General features: G+C 42.5%; 1 protein-coding gene across 1 annotated transcript in view; it reads left to right on the top strand.

Annotated features, from left to right (window-relative positions):
* The window catches only part of LOC310876811 (uncharacterized protein), a gene marked incomplete at both ends in the record, with an annotated part of 57,100 nt that overhangs the window by 17,024 nt on the left and 21,011 nt on the right, over positions 1–19,065 (top strand). The window contains 10 exons of the mRNA XM_083790465.1: positions 1,859–2,001; positions 5,104–5,179; positions 6,958–7,060; positions 8,126–8,219; positions 10,630–10,741; positions 11,613–11,719; positions 12,767–12,808; positions 14,488–14,564; positions 18,687–18,699; positions 18,836–18,969. Coding sequence (XP_083646591.1) covers positions 1,859–2,001; positions 5,104–5,179; positions 6,958–7,060; positions 8,126–8,219; positions 10,630–10,741; positions 11,613–11,719; positions 12,767–12,808; positions 14,488–14,564; positions 18,687–18,699; positions 18,836–18,969 — 901 coding nt within the window. The remainder of the gene's footprint in view (positions 1–1,858; positions 2,002–5,103; positions 5,180–6,957; positions 7,061–8,125; positions 8,220–10,629; positions 10,742–11,612; positions 11,720–12,766; positions 12,809–14,487; positions 14,565–18,686; positions 18,700–18,835; positions 18,970–19,065) is intronic.

Here is a 19,065-nt window from a genome sequence, read left to right as displayed (position 1 = left end):
ATTGCAGATTTTCAAAAAAAATAGCAGAAGATAGCTTCAATCCTATACATTTCGGCCATTTCAAAATATCAGATCTACAAGCTCACAATGTGTCGCAAGGATTGAAGTGGTTAATGTATGTTTTCTAATCAAAATTAAAATCGCCAAAGTAACTATAGCAACTAAAGTTTTAAAATAATTGTAGTGAAGTAAAAGTACACATTTTTTCTCTGAGATGTAGTGGAGTAGAAGTAAAAGTATTGGAAATCGGAAATACTCAATTAAAGTACAAATACCTCAAAATTGTACTTAAGTACAGTAATTAAGTAAAAGTATTTAGTTACTTTCCACCACTGGTTTCTAGAGTCCTGGGAGGAAATAGCTTTGACATTTACACACAACTGTAATGTCCTCATATGACCAAAGACACAACCCGCAGCAGGCTTTATGGCTTTGTTTGAACGGATCTTTACTGTGCAACAGATATCGCCCCCAATGTAATGATCAGTATTCATCTTGTACTTGCTGTTATTAACTCATTAAAACCGGGTAAGCTTGGGTTCCATTGAATTCCCGCTGGGGACGCTGTAGGCGCTGTGGGCGCTGGCGTGTTCTCTCCTCCGTGTCAGCAGTGCATGCCCATACCCTGGGTGGGGTTGGCAAAAAGGCCTTTCTGTGTGGAGTTTGCATGTTCTCCCCGTGTCCCGGCCTATAGAGCGTCGCAGTCCCGCCCCCTTTCATGACGACGCCAGGCCCAGGAAATGAATCCCAATGCATTTTTCCCATAGGCACTTCAAAACGTATTTATTTAAAGACCTTTTAAGCGTCGTACGAAGCCAACTCTTGTCGTGACAAATCATGACAACACACACACAATACTTTGGACCAAACAAATAATTAAATAGAAGAAAAACAACAGCTGTTTGTTGTCATAATTTGTCACGACAAGAGTTGGCTTTGTCCGCTTTGTAAACGTCTTTAAATAAATACTTTCTGAAAAGTCTATGAGGAAAATGAACGGTGATTTCTTTTCCGGGTCTCTCGAGGGGGCGGGACTGCGACGCTCTATAGTGTAAGTGCCCTCACAAAACACATGTAGTAAAGTAATCCTGGTCTCTAAACTGCCCCCCCCCCCCCCCCCCCCCCCCCCCCCCCCAGGCCAGCCGGGGCGCCTTGATGGATGGGAAAGGAACTGGTTGGAATAGCGTGTTCCGTAGCGCATGGGTGCTCCCCGCTGTCATGGTGCAAAGAAGTGGCTTGAACTCCTCATGCATAGAAGGAAGCATGACGTGAATCCGTTGCTCTCCCCAGGTTGGCAGAGGAAGTGTAGTGCCCAGGGATTACATGAGATAATTGGCACTGAGTGAGCTTGCAAAATTGTGGGATAAAAAATTTGGTTAAATAAAACATAAGCATCTGTGGGTAAAATGTCCGTTGGCTATAAAAAAAACCCATTGGCTATTAAACAAAAGCTCAAAGCGTGACACTTCCTATAGACCGATTCACAGAGGGGTGCCCTGGGCGCGGCCATTACTGAGGTGTAATACATGGAGCAGGTGCTCTGTAGACCAGGTGTAGCTAATCAGTGCTGCTGCACTTAATGGTACACCTCAGTAATGGCCGCACCCAGGAAACCCTCTGTGAATCGGTCTATACCACACATATTTGAACACTTCTGAAGAATCCTGGAAGTGAAAATTAAAGTTTTTAACATATTATGAGGTTCCCACCACCCGACAGAGACAATAGCGCTTTCAAAAGGTAGCCTACAACGTGAATGACAATGTGTGTGTGTGTGTGTGTGTGTGTGTGTGTGTGTGTGTGTGTGTGTGTGTGTGTGTGTGTGTGTGTGTGTGTGTGTGTGTGTTCTGTTCTACAGATCTGGTGTCGGCCACCAATGCCACCAACGTCAACATCCCTCAGATGGCCGACACGCTGTTCGAGCGGGCCACCAACGCCAGCTGGGTGGTCGTGTTCAAGGCCCTCGTCACCACCCACCACATGTGTGTCCAGGGGAACGAGGTGAGTGGACACACAACAACAATGTTTTGGCTGTTGAGCTTTGGAATTATTTTTGATTGATTGATTGATTGATTGATTGATTGATTGATTGATTGATTGATTGATTGATTGATTGATTGATTGATTGAATACTTTACTAATCAAACAAATGTGAACAGCACAGCAGGTACAGTGCTATAATAAACTCTTGGGCTAAAAGGATAACGCACAAAATAATGAAGTTTTCTGCATGGTGCTACGTATTCAATTCATCAACAGAGCATAGATAGAACATTAACACATTAATGTCCTCAACAAATGCAAAAACTAAAAAAACTGAAAGACAGCGGCAGTGTATATGTGCCCTCATTTCAATGGGATTTAATATAATGTATGGATACTTGCAGTTACTTTCCTGATAGATTGACAGATCTATAGTTCTACAGTTCTATAGTATAGTTAGACAGGTCTAACCAATTATGTATATTAAGTATTTAGTGTAGATAGCGTGGCTCTCAAACTGCTGGTATACCTGGACCCCCCCCTGGACGGGAACCCCTGTTGGTGTTTTAAGCATATCTTTGTTTTATGGGCTCTTTTGTATTTGATTTAGCGGAGGCAGGGTCAGGGTATACCGCATAGAGTATTAAAAGGATAGAGACTGATCTGGTGCGAAGCTCCGCCCCGTCCGCTATTCATGTCAGTGGAAGTTGCTCAGTGGCGTTTTGAAGCACCCGAGCACCGAGTCTATTTCCGCCTTTTTGGGCATTGGACCACCACATTTTGGTGGTCCAATGCGGAAGTACAACCGAGCCCAATTTGGTTCCAATTTCCAAAAAATGCTTGGTTTGGGTGAGTGCACTAATGTCTTATTATACCAAGCTGTCCGCTGCTCTCACAGGGCACCACTAGTGAGGTGGAATAAAACACAGACTCATTTATTGGTCGTGATAGTATAGTCTAATTGTCTGCCTTGCTGAAATAAGACAGTAGTGTGTATAATAATGGGTTATTATAACAGACATTCACAGAGACAACTTAGACGTAGATATATGTCTATTAAAGGACCACTTCACCACTTTTCAACCTATCTTCATATAATAGGTCCTCACTAATAATCATGAAAAAATTGCGCAATGTTTTTCTACTCGGTCTGTGTCTCACAGGAGGGCTGTGGGCAGTTCAGAAACCGTCTTCCAGTGACATCATCGATGGGGAATACAAGCTAATAGAAACTGCAGGCTTTCTAGTCCTGAAAAGTTGCAATGCGAAAATGGAAGCCATCGTTCTCACGATAATGAAAATCTAAACATTTTTGTAAAGAAATCTTGTTTAAAAAAAATCTGCCTAATGATGACGTCACTGGAAGGCGGTTTCTGAACTGCCCACAGCCGTCCTATGAGACACAGACCGAGTAGAAAAGAATCGTGCAATGTTTTCATGATTATTAGTGAGGACCTATTATATGAAGATAGGTTGAAAAGTGGTGAAGTGGTCCTTTAAATGAAGTGGGTTTTCAACACTGCATGGTCTAAAAGGGATTATTCATAAACGAGAGCTCCTGTAAACTCAGTGTTATTATTATGGACCAGGGCCAAATGAAGCGTTGTGCCGGTGGCCAGCGGCCCTTGGCCATCAGGGGCCCTCGGGAGAAACTGGACCGCGCGGCACTGGGTTTGAGGCCCAGACAAGGGCTCCTGGGGCCCTTCGTTGGCCGTTAATTGTGTTCAATTTAGGTCAAAGAAATCTGTCCCTAGACACAATTAAATGTTCATGCAAACGGATTGTGGCCTCATTTTGCTGTGCGGTCAGTAGATATATAGTTCAAGACAGCAGCGGCCATACCGTTACAGCCCTCTAAAGTACACTGCAAAAATCTCCAGTGTTATTGACGGGTATGCATTTTTATGCAATTTTAACAAACACCCTGTTTCATACAACGGAACGGTGTCTTACAATATTGCTGATCTATACGAGCCCACCATTGGTTGTGGGCTTTTCAGAGTTGGTATTTTTGCTATTTAACAAAAAAAAACATTTGAATGTACATGTATGTTTAGGATTTTGTAGCTACATAGCTAACCATATGAATACGAGACTGCTCGCCCCTTTACCAACTCGCCCTGGTCGTACAGCCGGCGGGACAGCGCGGCCTGGTATTCCTAAAGTAATCTAAGCACTGAGAATTGGTTCTCAGTGCACTCGTCATATAGCACTGCCACTGACGAAGGTCTTAGGACCCAAACGTTTGCTTTTTTAATTGCACTTTGAGCACAGAGCACTCTATGAGCATGATACAATAAAATAAAATATATTTTCTTAAGTCTCAGTCTAAGGAGTTTTACTTCTATTTTTTTTTATACGGTGAGCGAGTCTTTTTCTCTCAAAGTTTCCCTAAAGTAATCTAAGTAAATTATGCTTAAACGGTTAAACCTAACCTTATTCCTAACCTCAACCTCAGTAAAACGATGCCTAAACCTAACCCTATTCCTAAACTTAACCCCAGTAAAACTATAATAATAATAATAATAATAATAATAATAATAATAATAATAATAATAATGGATTTTATTTATAACGCACTTTACATTCGCAAGAATCTCAAAGTGCTACAGCGGTGAATAAAAGCAAAAGAAACAACACATAATTAAAAACATTTAAAAGAACAGGAACATTTAAAACATAAGGGCAAGGCTATAAAAATGCTTTGGTAAAAAGGAAAGTTTTTGCACTAACTATGCCTATAACCCTAAACTTATTTCTAACCTTATTCTCAGTAAAACAAAATAAAGAATACAAGAACCGCCGCGCCGAGCTGTCGGCGTGAGGTCGGCGGAGAAAAGCTGGGGCGAGATGGAATTGTGGTGACATGACCTGTTACCATGCAAACATATACAGTAACCCCTATAGCGCTTTGCCTTCATGTGTAATGTCAATGTGTTCAGTGTTTTTAGACGAGGTACAGTTTATAGGGGTATTCAACTAGATTAGGCCGGGGGCCACAACTATAGAATGATTGTGTGTGGGGGGGGGCTTTTAGGGCTTTCGTTATAGCCTATAACTAAAAAAAACTAAAAAAAATAGCCCTGGCTTACAGGTCGTTGTTTTGTTTCTCTCTTTCAGAGGTTCATCCAGTATCTGGCCTCCAGGACCTCCCTGTTCAATCTCAGCAACTTTATCGACAAAACCGGCTCTCACGGTGAGCATGAATGGCCTGTCAGGAGCCCTCAGCCCATAACTCAGCTGTTGTGTGCATGTGTGGACCAGATAACTGCACACTGACACGCACACACACACACACACACACACACACACACACACACACACACACACACACACACACACACACACACACACACACACACACACACACACACACAGCCATCTGGCACTCAGAGGAAATGACCCTGAAAACTGCACCTCTCTCTCTCTCTCTCTCTCTCTCTCTCTCTCTCTCTCTCTGTCTCTGTGTCTCTGTGTGTGTGTGTCTCTCTCTCTCTCTCTCTCTCTCTCTCTCTCTCTCTCTCTCTCTCTCTCTCTCTCTCTCTCTCTCTCTCTCTCTCTCTCTCTCTCTCTCTCTCTCTCTCTCTGTCTCTGTGTCTCTGTGCATGCCTTATTCAGACTTCAGTACATTGTATCATTATAAAGAACACACACCGTAGTCAGGTATATCCTTGTGCGAAATGTTAGACGGTATTTCTAAGCATGCAGTTGCAGGTTAATATGCGAAAACCCTGGGCTTGGAAGCATAAATCAAACTGCCGCTCTCAGGGTGTGGCATTCCAGACAAACTGGCAATCACACCCTGGCCGTTTGCCCAGTGCACAACACGGCACGACACTATGTAGACCAGAGATATGGAAGAAAGAGCCATACCGATATTTTAAAATGACACATTCGATAGGTGGTTCATTGTCCGCTTAGCTGCATTTCATGAAATTAAGCCTATTTAGACCTGTATTTGTAGACTGTAAAAAACATATGGACAAAGTGTTCTCAGGGTCCGATATGAACGTAAGATGAAGCCAGTCAGTCCTTGAATTGTAAATCGCCATCTTTGTAGATTTGGGCCCAGCTGGCCATTGGCCATTGGCTTTTTTATTTTGACTCGAACGGGTGGTGGCTCCCGATCATATACTGTAACGGTAGCCACACCCCTCATAACATACGCAACTTTATGGTCATTTTTTAAATAAATGGGACCATCATTTTCCAAAAAGAATATTATGACATGAGAAATGATACTTTAAACTAGTGACTGGAAGCAGAAAGTATTCATGACCATGTTTATTAAGGTAATACAGTCTAGGTGAAGTTGAAGAATGACAGCGCAGGAAGTCCCGATTTCCTTAGTGGCTTCACAAAATATCTGTCTGACTGCCCCCCTGATTTGTATCTATAAATCCACCGTAGATATGTTGTGAGCTACATCCTGTGGAGAACCACCTGTTTTGAATTTGCACATAATGCAGGAGGCAGCAGGACATTGCTTTACTGATAACGAGCGCTTCCAAACTCTGACAAATAACTTTGTCTATGGTGGATTTTTTTGAAACTTTACAGATTGAAAGAGCATAATTCAAGCTTTCCGTACACAGCTGCAATGTTTTTTTGAGTTTGACGTTGTTTAATACAATCAGATATAGGACTTTTCTGTTTGGATGAATGGGCTGTCAATGGGAAGTTGCACATAGTTAGCACCTTGCTGGCAAGATGGATGCGGTCTGCATATGGTCAATGGGTCGTCCTCAGCCTATGACATGTCTTGTGTGACATTGTGCTATTGGTCGTCCTCAGGCTATGACATGTCCTGTGTGACATTGTGCTATTGGTCGTCCTCAGCCTATGACATGTCTTGTGTGACATTGTGCTATTGGTCGTCCTCAGGCTATGACATGTCTTGTGTGACATTGTGCTATTGGTCGTCCTCAGCCTATGACATGTTTTGTGTGACGCTGTGATGTTCCTCGTCCTCAGGCTATGACATGTCCACGTTCATCAGACGGTACGGACGCTACCTAAACGAGAAGGCCTTCGCCTACCGCCAGATGGCGTTCGACTTCACCAAGGTCAAGAAAGGGTAAGTCACCGCGGTGTCTCGAGAAGCCTGATCAAAGATATCTACCAGAAACGATGTGTACGGAGGGAGGCCACAACATGGCCGCTACCCGCGACAACACCAGTGTTGCCTTGTCTGCTTATTATAAGTGACTTTATTGGGCTTGCTTTTCTGTAAAGGTGTTGTAAATTATTCGTAGTTGCAGGTTGCGGGTTTCTGGATTTCTTCGTGAAATGTAGTTGCTTATTTGGGCTTGTTTCCTAATGTTGTTTAAAGGTAGAGTAAGTGATGTTTTTTGGTTAAAAGGTTAAATCACTATATTCTGATAGTAATCATTGCTATAGAGTGTGTGTTCAGTAACAGGGTCTCTCCAGCTATCACACTATAGAAATAAAATAAAATGAAAATAAGATTAGTTTAAAAATAGCGCAAAATAGTGCAACCTGTTACCTTGAGGAGGTAACAGGTGCCCACTTAAATGATGGAGAGTTGGTAACCAAATGGACCCTTATACTTCATTAACTCGTGTAAAATGAAACCAAATGGACCCCCACCCAGGGTCCATTTGGTCTCATTTTACGCTCTCAAGAGTAAAATTATTGTAAAAAATCTGGCTTCATTACGTAATTTACAAGAAATCTACACATTTAGAGAGAATGTTAATTTGATCAACGTTTGCCTGTTATCTCTCCTGTGGTACCACATCAATACAGCATGGAATTGTGGACAAAATCTTATCCAACGATAACAAAAGAATATTCTCTAGTTTTGGGTCTGCGAGGCTATACATCTCATCGAACGGTGGTCCGTGGCTCACATGCCAAATCAATAATGGGCCTTGCCAACCCAGTCTGGCAGTGTGCCGCGGGTTCGAGTCCCGATTCTGTCGACCTTTACTGCATGTCACCCCCCCCCCATCTCTCTCCCCACTTCCTGTCAGCCTACTGTCTGTCCCTCCATACAAAATATAAAATAAAGGCGAAAGCCACAAAAAAACATAAAAAAAAAAGAAAAGAATGGGCCTTGCCCTTGATCTGAAAAGGGTTGAAAAGCACTGATCTAATGTGCTGTCACTCTGACCATCAGTGCCGAGGGCGTGATGCGGACAATGACCACGGAGAAGCTGTTGAAAGGCATGCCCGTTCTGCAGACGCAGATCGACACACTGCTGGAGTTTGACGTGAGTCTGAATATAGACTTCATTAATTCTGTGTTGTGTTGTGTTGTGTTGTGTTGTGTTGTGTTGTGTTGTGTTGTATCTATTGTTGTATTGTATCTAAACTAAATGAAAACTAAGCTATGATGACTAAAACTAAGACTAAATATATACTGACAATTTCGTCAACAAATAAAAACTAGACTAAAATGTTAGGAAGGGACTAGTGGACAAGAGATCCAGTATAAATAAGTCCTTTTACACTTGGTTGCATGCTGGAAATAGCCGATCTACAAGCTCTGCAACGCATTGTGAGCTTGTAGATCGGCTCTATTAAGTGTAAAACATAGTCATTACGACGGCATCAAGGCCCGCCAAAATACATTTTAGTTGACTAAATCACCTGTAGATTTAGTCCACTAAAATCTCATGACATGTAGTCGACTAAAAATAAACCAACACTAACACATTCCAGGTGACTAAAATGTGACTAAAACTAAGTGAAAACTAATCAAAAGACTATGACTAAAACTAAAATAGAAATAATTGGCTGCCAAAAACAACACTGGGGCGTACGGAGAACGTATGGAAATAAGAGGTTTCTGCCCGACGACAGCAACGATGTCTGGATAACTTCCCAGCGGCTCGCCTTTATATTTGGCATGCGTATTGCTGAGTCATGCATCGGCATCAGCACGACTACCTGAAAAATCAATGCAAAGATGTATACACACACACACGCACATGCACACGCACGCACGCACACACACACACACACACACACACACACACACACACACACACACACACACACACACACACACACACACACACAGGAGTCAGATCAGAGTTTTTTTTTTTTTTAAACAGTGTTCATTTTGACAGCAAATTTAGTTTTTCTCAAACATTTTCATGTCATGGACCACTAATATTCTATATGTATATATATTTATATATATATATATATATATATATATTAGATATATATAATATATATATTTACTATATATACACACCGGTATATATACAGTGTACACAAACCGTATATCTAGGTGTGCCCCGAGACTTTTAGGCTATGAAAAGTGTGCCCTGGGACAAAAAAGGTTGAGTTAAGCGGTGCCCAAAAGGTAGATCACGATCTACCAGTAACGTCAGATCAGGGGTTTTGTCGGCCAGCGCCAAAAATGCTCCCCGACAGCATAATCGGAGCAAATACCGGGCAGCGTGTATGAGCCATAACGTGTTGACTACACTAAACTAATAAGGACACATAATAATAACTAATAACCCATCCGTTACTACATGTGGAGTCAACTCCTGCAATTTCCTTCTTCCCATAGTGTGCGGCAAAGTACCTCTTGGATGAGCGGCCGCGAAATTCTAGTAGTACATATGGAGATTTTAGTCAATTAAATATACAGTTGATTGAGTTGACTAAAAATCACACCCGTGTGAAGTGAGGGCCCTCTAATCAATTATTGACCGCTTATACCAACCTTGAAACATACCTTAGTTACGTCACCAAGAAGGGTGGTCGCTTATTGGCCAAGGTTTCCACCGACATACCGACTGCCGATTTGCTCAGACACATATGACGTAAATTCTCCATTCATTGTCAATGGCATTTAATGTTTGTGTTAAGACGGAATCTACACTATAGCTGTTTATAGGTGGGGCTGGACTAGAGCGGCCCTCAAAAATGTATTTTGGCGGGCTGTGACATCATCGTAATTACTGATTTATGCTTAGCTGCATGCCGAAAATAGCCGATCTACAAGATCACAACGTGACACGCTGTCGGCTATTTTCGGAGTGGAACACAACAGGGAACACAACATAAAACCTAAAATGACTTGTCTTTTAGTTCTATACTGGATGTCTTCTCCACTGGTCCCTCTAGTTTTTTGTTGACGAAATTGTCAATAGTCATAATAAGTCTTTAGCCTCGGAAATCCAGACGTTTTTATTTCCAGGGAGAGAAAAAAAGGTTCGGGACCGAGTCCACTTCAATTTGGCGCGGACGTCGATCACTCTCTGTTGATTTCTGATCGTCTGCACCTTTGTTCAATTGACGCACACACGCACATACACACACACTCCTCTCTCTCTCTCTGACGCTCTAATTAATTAGTCTCATGTCCAGCAGCTGCGTCTAGATTCTCCCGGCGGATCCTGCCGGGAGGCTGGAGCTGCCTATATACATAGGTGGACCCCAGGCTATAGTCTTTGTCATCATAGCTTAGTTTTTATTTAGTATTGAGGAAGTTTTCATCAGTGAAAAAAAGGTAGTCGCTAAACATATTTCGGCATAGTTTTAGTCTCCGAACCGGCGGCGCTGCACTCGTTTCTTGATAACAGCGCCATGAACACCCCCCCCCCCCCTGCCTCTCACTCTCTCTCTCTCTCTCTCTCTCTCTCTCTCTCTCTCTCCCAGTGCCATCCAAAGGAGCTGAACAATGGCATCATCAATGCGGCGTTCATGCTCCTCTTCAAAGACCTGGTCAAGCTGTTCGCTTCCTACAACGACGGCGTCATCAACCTATTAGGTCCGTTTGGTGGTTTGGCGCGAGAACTATCCACATTTTTCCTGGGCTGTGTGTGCTCCAGTTCCTGTCGATTTGATCCAATGAAAGCCAATGAAACTGGTCAGATGACCAATGGTATCCAATTAAATCAACAGGAACTGGAGCACACACAGCCCAGGAAAAGTGTAGATAGCGGTAGGAAAAGTGCTCACAATTTATAATTTTGTAATAGTATAGCCTATCAATACTGCAATATGGAAATACTATAATACAAATACAAGACCAGAATTCAAAAGGTACTTGAGTTAAAAGTACAAAAGTATTGGCATCAAAGTGTACTTAAAGTACCAAAAGTAAAATAATATACTCATTGTGCAGAATGTCCCATTTCAACTTTTCAAATGTATACAAATCTTTTGAAAATAGCAGTCAGCAGATGAGCTTGTAGATTGGCTATTTTCAAATTACCAAAATGTATAGGCCTGAAGTGGTTAATGTTTGTTTTGTAACAATAATCAAAATCTAAAAATGAACTAGTAGCTAAAGTTTTCAAAATAAATTAGTGGAGTAAAAGTACAATATTTGATTCTGAGATGTATAGTACGAGTAGAAAGTAAAAGTAGTGTAAATTGGAAATACAGTACACACATTGTACTTAAGTACAATATTTGAGTAAATCTACTTCCACCACTGGCGGGAATGATCAGTGATCTGTTATTAAAATAACCAACTGGTCCACAAAGATTTAACCTATGGTGATCGAGCCAAATTAAATCTCGGCATCTATTTCATTTTAGTGTATATCATAATTTAGATCATGTATACTATACTGTATGTCCTTGTCCTTTGTCACAAAGATGCATTATTATAAACTCTTTATGTTTTAATAAAGAGAAATACTTCAAGATGAAGAAACCAGACTGCAAGGAGGCCTTGGAGATCTACAAGAGGTTCCTGACCAGGGTGACCAAGATCGGAGAGTTCATGAAGCTGGCTGAGGTAAGGTGGGACTTGAAGGGAGATGACTATAGATGTGGTTATGCACCTGAACGTATGGGTCCATTTGTACACTGAGAGTTCCATTTGTACACTGTGAGAGTTACATTTGTACACTGTGAGAGTTACATTTGTACACTGTGAGAGTTACATTTGTACACTGAGAGTTCCATTTGTACACTGTGAGAGTTACATTTGTACACTGTGAGAGTTCCATTTGTACACTGTGAGAGTTCCATTTGTACACTGTGAGAGTTCCATTTGTACACTGTGAGAGTTCCATTTGTACACTGTGAGAGTTACATTTGTACACTGTGAGAGTTACATTTGTACACTGTGAGAGTTACATTTGTACACTGAGAGTTCCATTTGTACACTGTGAGAGTTACATTTGTACACTGTGAGAGTTACATTTGTACACTGTGAGAGTTCCATTTGTACACTGTGAGAGTTCCATTTGTACACTGTGAGAGTTCCATTTGTACACTGTGAGAGTTCCATTTGTACACTGTGAGAGTTCCATTTGTACACTGAGAGTTCCATTTGTACACTGTGAGAGGTCCATTTGTACACTGTGAGAGTTACATTTGTACACTGAGAGAGTTCCATTTGTACACTGTGAGAGTTCCATTTGTACACTGTGAGAGTTCCATTTGTACACTGTGAGAGTTCCATTTGTACACTGTGAGAGTTCCATTTGTACACTGTGAGAGTTCCATTTGTACACTGTGAGAGTTCCATTTGTACACTGTAAGAGTTCCATTTGTACACTGAGAGTTCCATTTGTACACTGTGAGAGTTCCATTTGTACACTGAGAGTTCCATTTGTACACTGTGAAAGTTCCATTTGTACACTGAGAGAGTTCCATTTGTACACTGTGAGAGTTCCATTTGTACACTGAGAGAGTTCCATTTGTACACTGTGAGAGTGTACAAACGGAACTTATTTCCACCCGGACAAATACGTTCATGTGATTTTCTTTCTAGGGGCAGCTTTCAGAGCGTTTATTTGTCCAGTAGTAACAGTGACGTTTTGTTCCCCTTCAACAGACGATTGGAGTCGACAAAAATGACATTCCTGACATCAACTACGTGAGTTCACTCTCTTTATTTCTATATGCTGGATGGAACAACAGGTCCATAAATGAACATTACAGTGCACTCACGAGCCTCGGCAGCCACCCCTATCACGCACGCACGCACACACACACGCACAGACACACAGATGTCTCTCACTGCAGCAGCATAATATAACACGATGTTCCTCTCAGTGTCTCCATCCGGGCGTAGTGACCAGCATTATATAACACGATGTTCCTCTCAGTGTCTCCATCCGGGCGTAGTGACGGATCTAGCGGACTCGGATGATGAGGACTGTATCTTTAAGCATCGTGAGGACCCGGTAACCATATAGCAACGTTGCTGTTGTTGTGTCGGGGTGGCCTGGCGGAGTGCCTGCCTCTGCGGGATGAGAGTGTTTCTTTGCGCATGCTCCATGCTCATACATCGTTATGTATATGGGCTAATTACAGCTGTGTGTGTGTGTGCGTGTGTGTGCTTTCAAAACGTTCTCCTTGATGATCACTTTCTAAATTCACTGTGATGGTTGAAGTGTTAAATAGGTGTTATGTAACTAACTATATAGTTCTGAATGAGAGTTCGGGAACAGGCAATTCTCTTGAATGCTGGTATGGTACACGCCGCTACACGGCATGGAAAGAGGGGTCATTTTGCATTTCTTTCACCTTAGTAAATGCCAGAGCCATCTAATAGAAGAGTTGTGATGTTGAGGGGGCAGAAACCGAGCGCTCGAGCGCTGTTCATGCAGCCTGAACTGAGACAAGCTGGAGTTGGAAATACATCGTTTTCAACGAGGGCGGCGCAAACAAGAGCTATTTTAAGCATGTGTCCAGCATGCCAACTGTTTTAAAGTATTGTACAGTAACAACTAAAGACTCTTTAATGTTGTTACTAAAAAACAATCTAAAATTAAGGTATTTAAGATCATTAAAGCTGGGCTGTTGCTTGAGTCCAATGCATTTCTGCCTACTTCCGGTCCAGGACTTGTCCCAGTTGGTTGTCACCATGCTCAATAGAAGTCTATGTAGGACTGGCCCCATGAAGTGAACGCAGTTTGCGTAACTCTGTCTATATCTAAGGCTCTGGTAAATGCTAACTGCTCCTGATGAGCACATTATGCGATGTTTTTGTCCCAGTCATATTGACTATAGATCAGTGGTGGAAAGTAGCTAAGTATACATTTACTTAAGTACTAAGTAAGTACCATTTTGGGGTATTTCTACCAGTTTCCAATATGCTATACTTATACTATGCTATACTCCTCTAGGCCACACACAGATCCAAATAATGTACTTTTAACGCCACAACATATTTTTCAAAACGTTGCAGATTGAATATTATTACAAAACATACATTAAGGTAAACCCTATATACATTTTGACCATTTGAAAATAGCCGATCTACAACATTGTGAGCTTGTAGATCGGCTATTTACTACTAAGTACATTTTTATACCAACACATTTAACTCAAGTACATTTTGAATTCCGGACTATTTATACGTTGCAGTATTGATACATTTGAGTACCTTTTCCACCACTGACTATTATGCCTAACACATTGTGTGCCGTTCTTCCCAGTCTGCTGTATATGTATTGAACATTATACAGCAGAGATGTTTTTGCCATGTCATGTAATGTAACATGTTGACCTGCAGATGAGATGCTGAGATGTTTTACTGGTTGTCTTCAGGCCCCCAGCAGCATCCTGGAGTCCCTGGAGACACATATGAACGGCCTGGAAGACGTGAAGGGAGGAGGGAAGAAGGGGTAAGACAATCCATTTCACACGTTTAAGTCCACTTGTGTTCACCCCCCCCCCCCATGACGGTGTGAAATAGACGCACGCTTCTCTTCAGTTTCGTCCCAAGAATGTGGACGGATCTGCTAGATGATCGTAGCGTAGCGACAGTAATCGTGCCGGAAAAAAAACATCCGTATTCCAAACTGTTCTGGTGTTTCTGTTTCTCCACCATTTCCCTTTTAACCGTCTACTGTACCTCTCTTCTTATCCTCCTCTTTATGTTTATTCTGGGATCAACCAGGGAAGGGTGAGCATATATACCGTAGAAGGTCTTAGGAAAACATGAACAAGCTATAGTTTTAAATATAGATTTATAGATTTTAAGCCCAAACCACACCGGTATAGGGACTCCTTGTTGGAGTTGGGACAAAACCGTTTCAAGGTCAACCACACCAATGCAACTCATTGCATCTCAATGGGTTAAAAGCTGTCTCGTCCCGACCCTTGCCTTTGGTGTGGTTTGAGCTTTAGATTCTTTTGAGGTTGTAGAGTGAATTTAACCTGACTCCTCCAGATGGAAGACGCTTGCTTCACAAAACGTACTTCCATCTGGGATCTCTGTAGAGTAGACCAATCGCTGAAGAAAGACGTTTCCTTTTTTCCAAGCTACTTGACAGCTGATTGGATGGGACCGTCTGCCTTGGAAAGTAAACACTATAACCCCGCAAGCGATAAAAGTGTTAGGCCTCACTGCACACGCAAGACACAGGACACAAGTGTGTGTGTCCTGACACACTGTAATGTTCAGTGTGTCATGGTCGCCTCAATGCATTTCCTATGGGAGTCACATGGTTTGAAGACACAACCTTGCTTGTTGCATGGGGGGGTCACAAGTGTGCCTTAGGTGTGAATGAGGCCTTAACAAACGCCTGATAGCATTAGGTTTAACAATCTTTAGAAACCCCTCACTATCGTGTTGGTCTATATGTATAGGTCATGTCTTCGCTTGCTTTCAAGAATATATATATTTTTCTTCCAATTTTAAGGCGCTATAGGAAATGCAATTGCAACGGGCTCGATGGCGTCACTGTGTGCGATAAGATACGAGGCTGTATTGAACACAATACTGCCCCTATCTGGCGGAGTCAGGTTAGAGTGAATCCCCCCTCAAGTAACATTCTCAGGTGATGTTTTGGTTTCAATGGTTAAAGCGCTATACCGGGGTCCCCCACGGCTCTATACTAAGGCCCTGTCCTTTCTCCACCACTTATGTTAACCCTGTACTGTACTTATCTTCTTATCTGCTTCTTATCTTTACGTTCATGCTGGGATGCAGTGAAGGGTAAGCATACCGTGTAACGTCTTAGGAAATCAACCACCTATAGATTTTAGATCTAGATTTATCGATTTTAGATTACTTTGAGGTTGTAGAGTGAATCCTCCTCAAGTAGCATGCTCAGTGTTACAGGTGCTCTGAGTGATATTTTTTAGTTAAAGGATCGACACCATGAATTTCGACTTTTTTTGGGGGGGGGGGGGGCTCCACTACGTCTCTTCTATGCCTACAAATACCCAATTTTGAAACAAAGATGTGGGCGGAGAGTAGCTGGCGTGAGCGTGTAGCTGATAAAAAATAATTTGCATAAACTGGCTAAATAGCACCACTTGCCAACTCAGGACAATGTGGTATTGCAGCTGAAAGAGCTTTATAGGGCAGAGAGAAAGCATGAGTTCAAGTCCGTTGCTCTCCCCATGTCCCCCATATATGGGGACTAGGTTGGCAGAGGGTGTGTAGAGCCCAGGAGCAGCCAATGCCTATAGGCTTCACGCCGGCGCTATAAGGCTGACCAAAGCAGAATTCATACGGCATTGGCTTTCCAATGAGTCACTTCACTATAAAGGACCAACACCACCAATCGATGGGGCGTTTAGGGATTTTAACTAAAGAAAAGCTAATGACGCGCAATGAATGGGCGAGGGACGTCTGTTGCGTTGTCGATGCTGGGGTGTCGACGCTGCGCCTTCAATGATGAACGTGCCAGAGTTAAAGAAGCTTCGAAGGAGGCCCACCGCCACACTACGAACCCCCACAGGTGCGATGAACCCCCTATACGGAAAGGAAACCTTAGTGAGAAGAAGAGAGCCGGGTGCGGGTATAGGAGGCTTGCCTATTTTTCCTCCTGGAACTTTCCCCGGTGAGGGGCGCGGAGGGGCTGGAAAGGAGCGGGTGTGTGCAGTCAGCGGACACACAGATGGCTAGCGTAGTTGAAGCACGACGGACGTGCGCTTATGAGAAACAACACAAATAAAAACTTTGGCGAAAACAGAAGCGCAACATAAAGCGATAAAGGAAACATTCAACGTCCAGTTTGCTAATTCACAACTTCTTCTAACTACTACTTAGATAGTAGCCTAGTAGAAGTTGGGTTTTGCGGGGTTGAAACGTTGGTGTTAGGTCAGCAATTATAGTTGAATGGATGCCACTTTGATTGGAGGTTTGGTCCGGAACTTATGCTATAGGATTGCTGCTTTCATGCTTCCATTTGCAAACTCAAACCTGGAAAGATCCCTTGCGGAAAGGTTTGACTGGCTCTGCCAGGTTGCGGCTTTGTCCCCAGAAAGGTTTGACTTGCTCTGCCAGGTTGTGCTTTGTCGTCGTCCCCGGTCAGCATCTGTGTTTCAAACTCTGGCGTGCTGTTTCTCAACCCGTTTCTTCTTCTCATCCCCTTCTTTACCTTCTTTCTGGAATCCCCAGTGAAGGGTGAGCATGTCATATACAACGTCTTAGGAAGTCAACCTGCCTAGATTTAGATCTAAATCTAGCTTTTAGACGTTGTTGAGGTTGTAAATTGTATTCCCCGAATCCCACCTCCAGTGAACTACTGTTAAAGGTGATATGTGATCATTTCTATATATTCAGTTACAGGGGTCTGCCTTTCTGTCCAGCTAAGAAAACTTTCAGAACAGAAAATGATACACTTTCAGGTCAAGACGATGATACACTTTCACGCAATGCGAACGCCTTCATCAACTTAAATGTTATATAGTGCTCAGTTACAACTTTGTCTGCTCGGCTTTTGTTTCATACACTTCCACTTTCACTTGTTTGCCATGCGTATCCTGTATAAGTTCTCGATTCTGATTGGACAGAATTGAAATATTATTCCTCCTGAAAAAGGTTTTTTTACCAACGAGCTGGAGAGACGGGGAGACCCCCCTGATTACATCACTTTAATCCAACATTACATTAACCTTTAATCCAACTCCAAGAGGTGTACAAGTGCTGCCAAATTGGTTCCAAATTTGTTCACCCTTTGGAGTTAACCCATTTAGGCCTGACGTCGAAATAAAAAAAAATGTCTTTTTAAAATGTATTTCTTTCTGAAAAACCTCATGTTTCTATATCAGTGGTTCTCAATATTTCACGTCAAGGACCCCCAAATTGACACCAATTAGAGTGCGGACCCCCATTTGAAAAGATATGCCAGGGACCCCCATAAGAGAATATTTGTACGGCTCTAGCAGAGATTCTCAACCTGTTTAATTCCAAGGAACCCCCAGTTTGACCCCCTGGGGGCCACTTTGGGAACCGCTGTTTTAGGAGAATGTTGTGGTCAACGGTATCAACGGGCAGTCACATGATATCTAACCATGTGTTGCCATTGTGGCAAGTATGTCACGCCATGTACCGCCACAGCACATGTAGTCTAAATCCAGACATGATTGATCACGTATCAAGGTTATATATATATATATATATATATATATATATACATACTTTTTTTGCACTTTTAATTTGCTTTAGTTTTTATATCTTTTTGAAATCGCTATACAGTTTCAGTTCGTTTTATTTTCTCAGTTCTATTTTGTGTAAAGCCTCATTTACACAATTATTTTGGTTATCTAGTTTTTTATTTGAGTTTTCTTTGTTATTATGTCATTAATAACCTTGTTTTGTCACACATGAGGTATTCTTTTTCTATATTTCCTTTAATTTGAGACGTCTAGAAACTCTTTATTTTTTTGTTTTCTGCGGACACCGGCCCCCTTATATAGTTCCATGATGTGACATCTCATGTTTTTTCTTCTTCTTCTGTCACCGCTCTATAAAGTCACTGACTGTGTCTCTTGCTTCTCTTCTCTTCTAGGTCTCCAACAAAGGTGAGCAACGCGCACGCTTCTCACAAGTCATTTCCTGTAGTATTCGTTTCCTGTGTTGTTTTTTTAAATCAGTCTCCCATCGGCTTGTTGTCCCGTCCACTAAAACGAGGTGTCCTCCCCCGTCTCGCGTTTCCAGGGCTCTCCGACAAACAACGTGTCTCCGACCTCCACCCCCGCCAAATCCTCCAACGCCGTCCCCACCCTGCAGCCCCCCCCTGGGGAGAGTGCTGCCGCCGCCGCTGCTGCTGCCCCCGAGCCCCCGGTTGAAGAGTGAGTATACTGTACAGCACCCTCTAACCCATGGGGTTCCCGACCTTTCTATTGCCACGGACCCGGGCGGACAGTTCATGAAACGAACTGATGTCG

Source organism: Protomyctophum parallelum, assembly GCF_964188405.1.
Source record: "Protomyctophum parallelum genome assembly, chromosome: 19".
NCBI classification, from domain to species: Eukaryota; Metazoa; Chordata; class Actinopteri; order Myctophiformes; family Myctophidae; genus Protomyctophum; species Protomyctophum parallelum.
Note: the sequence above shows the minus strand (reverse complement) of the source record. Positions and strands in the feature narration are given on the sequence as shown.